The following is a 6,461-nucleotide window of genomic DNA, read 5'->3' as shown; positions in this document are numbered from 1 at the left end:
CTTTAAAAAATTTAGTTTAACTAAAATAATGTATTTTAAATGTAATGCAAATAATTACGAAAATTAATTTTAAAAAATGGACGATTTCAATGGAAGTTTCATTTATTATTTAAACATTTCATTTGAAATATATTTTAATGTTAATAATTTAAATAAAACATTGAAATGTTTTAAAGATACCAAATGTAATGCATTCAACTATATATCCAAGGAAGCGAGTGATCCAGCCACTGATTGCCAACTCTCTCATTTCACTTGCGATGTTCATCTGAGGATTGTATTGAAAAAAAATTATTGCCAAGCTTACAAGGTTAATTTAAACTTTATATTTTATGCTGTTAAATTATTTTTAATTTAATTTTTTTATAATTTATGCTTTTGCTGATCAATACTTTTTGCTAATAGTTAATGTGTGAAAAATTGAATTAAATTTGCAACGCAGGACGTGAGCCTGCAGACGGTAGCTTGTTAGTAAAAGTTATTATATTATTTGTTGGATTTAAAATTTAAAAAAGAAGAAATTAAAATATTAGCGTTACTTTGAATCAAAAGTAATTTAACATTATACTTTTTGAATACAATAATTTTGCAAAATCTATATTTTGACGGTTAAAACCCTTTTAAGTGTTTAAAAAAACATCGGAATGAAAACTTTTGATTTATTTCAAAAGTTTTTAAAATTGTGTCACTTAAAAACCATTTGTTTTAACTTTTTCAAAAAATAACTTACAACTACAATAAGCAACTAGTTTAAATTTGACCCTGCAACTTCCCATTCACCTTCAACGGTGGATTGTTCTACTCTTGTTCCAACTCACTACCTGACATCAACAATCCTTGTGCTTTCTACATGTGTCTCACGTTAAAATGTTTCCAACCGACCACAAAGCCTAACAAACATAAATGTTAATCGTCCTCACTTCGATTCTCATCTTCGCTAATTTTAAAAGAAAAAAATTTTTAAAACTTCCACAAGTTACACATAAAAGAGGAGCACGATTGTCTTCTAATACATAAAATAGTTGTTAGCTATTATAAGTTCATTCAAACAGCAGAAACGTGTTTCTACTGAATGAAATAGTCTAGAAAATGTATCAAATGGAGCACGAGTCGTCGTTACAAATTATTTTTTTATACTGCACATTACGTTTGATCATCATTTTGCATTAAGTGAGGCGAATCATAGCGTACTGAAAATAATTTGACTGGTAACCGCAATCATTATACCAATTTCCAGATGAGTAGGTCGAACCGCAATTGATGATCGTTATCTTGGTCAGGCGTTGAAAACTTCATGCCATTTTGTAGTGGAGCGTTCAAAACATCGAACCCGTCTCCACTGTATTCAGAGACGTGAAGGGAATATTTTTCAAGCTCCGAACTGATCTGAAATTGTTTCATAATTTCATTTCTTTGAAGTATTAAAACAAAATGCGAACTGCTTTTATGAAATTGTAAATCAGATTTCAGTTTGTAAATAATTTAACCATATGCGAATTAAAGAGATCGTGTTTTAATGTGGTTGAAACATTGATCATTGAAAATCACTATTTAGTTTTGAATGCAATTTAAAAACTTTGAAATGGTCATATTCATCGGAGTACCAAGAACTTTGATGAGAACTTCAAATTTCAACCTGTAATCAGCCGATGTCGTTAATTGGTGCATCTTCTCCAAGCCCAACCAGAAGTTTTTGTAGTAAGTTCCAAAACCTGTCTAAATAATAAAATTGGTTATATAATATTTTAATCAAAATATTTAGTTTCAAAAATCACCTTGTACGTATTCCAAGTTTGGTTGAAACTCTGCGAGCCATCAATCCTCTGCTGAATGACAATTCATCCATTGACAGACGTGACAGGAGTTGAGTTGGCAAACGTTGGAATGTCCAACATGATTGTTTGGTTGAAAGATCTGTAATCTGAATCCATCAAATTTATGAAAATATTTTCTAATCACTAAAAATAGTGGTATCTCTAAAATTTATTAGGGAGTGTCTTTTGGAGAATTCACAATTTGCACCAAGCCTAACAAACACTACACACGTAGTAATTGACATTCACTTGCAAATGAAGCAACACAGAGCCGTGCAAATCAACATGAAGAGCAACACAACGTTAACTTTTTACAATCATGTTACAAAATGTCAATTTGTCACAAAAATGTTAATTTTTGAAACCATGAGGATCAAGACAGATGGACAACTGCCTGTCAGCAGTGAGACACATGTAGAGAGCACAAGGATTTTTGATGCCAGGCAGTGAGTTGGAACAAGAGTAGAACAATCCACCGTTGAAGGTGAATGTGAAGTTGCAGGATTTGCTCAGGGTTAAGATGGTAATGTTTGCTTTTTCAAAATAATTAGTAAAATTTAAAAAAATAAATTACAATTATTGAAATCGCATTTAAATATTTTAAAATTTATCGTTCATTACTCGAAACAAATTAATACTTTCAAATAGGAGAATACGAATGATCTTATGGTAAGATAATCAGGTGGCAAGATAATTGTAATAAAAATTTTGATTTTGAGCAAAACGAAACATTTCATCTCACCTAAGATAATTGTAATAAAAATTTTTATTTCAAGCAAAACGAAACATTTCATCTCACCTAATGCCAGTTGAGCTTCGTCATCCTGCATTCACAACTCAAGATATTTACATAAATCAAATATTTCAATATCAATAATTTTACGTGTGAAGAATTTATGATCAGAAGTTGATTTTTGCTGAAAAAAAAACAAACTTCTAGCCTTATAACCCCGGCAATGAGTTTTATTCAGAACAATCTTGTGATGAACATCGCAAGTGAAATGAAACAGTTGGCAATACTTAGGTGGATGACTAGCATTGTTGGATACGTAGTTGAATGCGTTGCAAGTGATGTTACCATCAGTGGGAGAAACATAATGAGAACATTTGGAAGAACATTCCAGTGAGGATCGTATGTTGGTTAGTACTGTGGAAGGTTCGGAAGCAAAACACATGGGATTGTCTGGCTCTCCTATCATTCCATACTTCTTATCAACTGCTGCTGTTATTGCGTTGACTGAGGAAGATGATGAAATGATTACTAACAAAATGGCAAAAAACATTTTCCTTTTTTTCCTTAACTAAAGCTTATTTAACAACTTATTGTTTTGAATGTGGTAGAAAATAAAGAAATGAACAACTTTACTGCTTATAGCTACTTCTGGCATTCAGCGTTACTAAATACATTTCTGCAGAATCATAAAAACACAGCTCAACCTTGTTTATTGCATTTCTTATTGCTGCTAATTATTACAACTGCCAACATTAAAACAATGCGCCGAATTCAGTACATGTTCTTAATCAAAGTGAGCGTCTGGCATCTCTACCTTAAATTAACTAATCCCCAATATAATTTCAACACAGTGCATCATAGTGAATGTTTTTTTTGCATAATTTTTATTTTACTTTTTTCTTATTTCAAAATTTTTTACTACCTGCTCAGACATGTTAAATGTTGTCAGAGGGGAAATTTTAAATTGCTATACACAGATCAACTGAACTAAACATTTCGTATGCGCGTTCATTCGATCAAAGGTTCCAAGTACATATCATTTAAAATTTAATTAAAATTAGTGATGAAATATTTATGACAGGTAGGCTACATACAATTTACAGGAACATGATTTCATCTGTAACATTTTCATGTTTACATTTTCTTAGAAACATCAACTTTCTTTCCTCATTATAACTCTCCGGTGAATTTTACGTCAATAACGACATTGTAATGCTTAACGTTTAACTTATCGGCAGAATTGCGTTTGTATGAATTGTATACTTATAAATGAAGATATGTTAGTATATATACAATTATGTATATATATATATATATATATATATATATATATAAGTTTGTATGTGTGTGTGTATGTGTTTATGTGTGTGTGTTTATGTGTATGTGTGTGTGTGTGGTGTGTGTGTATTCATCTATGATCTACAAACTTATAAACTCTAAGTCTATTTCGCCTTATATATAAAATGTTTTCAAGAAATAATACATACATACATACATACAATTGTGTGATTGATCATATATAAATCACTTGTAGTGAGTTTTGTGTTCATGCTCGACTTTTTCAGTTACACACTATTCAAAATTTCATCATTTATGAAAGAAAAACATTTCAGAAACATTTGTGTGACTCTTGATGTTGCAAACAAGATTTAGGTTTATATTTAACGTAGCGTACTTTAAAATTTATTAAATTCCTAAATCGATATAAATACAAATCTATTTCCTGTAGAATATTTGTGTTGAATTCAGTCAACGATGTTGTTGAAGTTTGTTATTTTCATCCTGCCTCTCTATTTTGACCAATGTAAGTTCTTATTAATCTTGTCTCAATTTTGAATTTAAAATAAAATAATGTGCATATAATCATTTTTTTAACATGTTTTGACCATAAAATTTACAAAGTTTTAACTATTTCAAACTTAATAACAGTTAAATATACCATTATCAATCCTTATATTTAAATTAAAATTTTGAAATATTTGATCAAGCCACCTCGAAAAAAATAAAATGTGTCGCTTGTGCCAAAAATTTAAAAGTCGGCAACTGGAAAAACCTCAATTTGGACGAGGAACCATGCTTCGGTGATGGAAGGCATGTAACTGAATGTCAAGCTGAACGATGCGCTTTCTTTCTTTCCATAAAAAAGAAAAGTTGGTTGGTTTTTTTATTGATAATTTAGCCGCCCTAATTTATTTGTCTTACGAAATTCATTCCATCTATGCAATCTTGGTTTATTATTGATAGCCTTATTGCTATATTTTGTTGATTTAAAGTAGTATGTTTTATTTAATGTAATAAGCAGTTATTCATAAATGATATATCCGTTTTTTAGCAAGTTTTTACATTTAATTTAACCCCAAATTTTCCTCCAGTCAACTATCAATAAACCATCAAATCAGATAAAACCTTAGGCTTTTGGAGGCTCTGCATGAATCGCACTAACACGGGTCCAGATGATCTGAACTACGTTGGCTCGGACAAGACCGATTTAGTCATTCAGAAGTTCAGTTCGAAAGCATTTGGGAACTGTGGCACAGCTAATGAAGTGATCGGAGACCTTAAAGTATCTCCAGACCGAAAATTCACAAAACAGGGGAAAGAATTTTACGAAAAAGTCATTGGAAGTTGGACGAAGGATGCTTGCAAGTCCCGAAAGGATAAAAATTCCAGTGGTTACTCTGATGACGCTAGTGATGAAATGGGAAAGAATAAAAAAAAGAAAACTGACAGCGATGAAGATAATGGCCACAATTCTAAAGGTAAAAATAGCAAGGAGAACCATTACAATGAAGAAGACGAAGAAGACGACGATGATAAAGATAATAACAAACGAGACAATAACAGTGCAGATTCAGATGAAAACGAAAGTAATAACGATGATGGCGAACACGATAATGAACAACAGCCAGATGGAAGATGATAAAATATAATTAAAATTAAAAATAAATTAATTAGTAACAATGAAAATGTTAGAGTGTATCTAATAGGAGTGTATCTAAATAGTGTATCATAGAGTGTATCTAAATTTCCAACCAAAAAACCTTCTTTGATTCTATAGAGTGTGTAGGCTGCATGGGCAGACATTTTTTACCGTAAATTTTTCATTAGTAAATTTTGAAACCACCGCAGTTTCCGAAAATATTTATTTATAAAAGCACGCAACACTCTACAGTAAAATCGCTGGTCTCATGCGAAAACTTGTCAATTCTGAGCCACGCAAATTGCATAGAGTGAATAAAACTTTTTGAAAATGTTTAATCATATACGTATAAATGTATAATCATATACGAATCTACTTGTGAATAGTAGTAATTTATTTCGTAAGTACTTGATTCGCGAAATACCTCGGAGAAAAATTTAGTTTTTTTAGACGACTTCCCATCTCGGTTTTTTCTGAAGACTGGTTTTAGTAGTAACCGGACGGTTTATGATAAAATAATGAAATCAGTTATTTTGCATGAAATGAGGTTTTTTTCTATAAAGACGTTTGAAACGCATTCATTCATTATTTAAACTGCATTGTGTGAGTTTCAAAATTGCATGTGGTCGTATTTTTCTTTGTTACATTACATTTGAGAAGTGTTAGTTTCACCGAGGTAGGAATTAAGTTTGCGCGAAACACAACCGAGGTGCTATTGTATTCTTATTTGAACATTTGAAATTTCCAACTTTTCTCCATTTTTTTATTTTGTAAAAGATTTTCTTTCAATATAATTTATTTATTATGAAAAATATAAAGAGCCTTGAAAAACATCTTTCATACGTTAAACAAAATGAAGACATCAATCAGTTTAACATTAGCCAGGCTCAGAAAATATAGTATATATATATATATACTATAATATATATACTATTATTGTAATATATAGAATAAGGTTTATTATAAATTCAAATGTTTACAAGAAATCGAAACT

At 30.6% G+C, this 6,461-nt stretch overlaps 2 protein-coding genes across 2 annotated transcripts; one reads left to right on the top strand and one right to left on the bottom strand.

Moving 5' to 3' along the window:
• Nucleotides 1-1,221: 1,221 nt before the first annotated feature.
• On the bottom strand, nt 1,222-3,097 carry HELRODRAFT_174648 (hypothetical protein; the record flags this gene model as incomplete). The annotated part of the gene is made up of 4 exons (XM_009022090.1): nt 1,222-1,386; nt 1,612-1,712; nt 2,180-2,347; nt 2,749-3,097. The coding sequence occupies 4 exons, from the start codon at nt 3,095-3,097 to the stop codon at nt 1,222-1,224; spliced, it is 783 nt and encodes a 260-aa protein (XP_009020338.1).
• Nucleotides 3,098-4,302: 1,205 nt separating this feature from the next.
• Nucleotides 4,303-5,467, top strand: HELRODRAFT_174647 (hypothetical protein; the record flags this gene model as incomplete). Its single annotated transcript, XM_009022089.1, has 3 exons — nt 4,303-4,351; nt 4,536-4,697; nt 4,947-5,467. 3 exons carry the CDS (start codon nt 4,303-4,305, stop codon nt 5,465-5,467), a joined length of 732 nt encoding a protein of 243 aa, XP_009020337.1.
• Between the last annotated feature and the right edge of the window lie 994 nt (nt 5,468-6,461).

Source organism: Helobdella robusta (assembly GCF_000326865.2).
Source record: "Helobdella robusta unplaced genomic scaffold HELROscaffold_30, whole genome shotgun sequence".
NCBI classification, from domain to species: domain Eukaryota; kingdom Metazoa; phylum Annelida; class Clitellata; order Rhynchobdellida; family Glossiphoniidae; genus Helobdella; species Helobdella robusta.
Note: the sequence above shows the minus strand (reverse complement) of the source record. Positions and strands in the feature narration are given on the sequence as shown.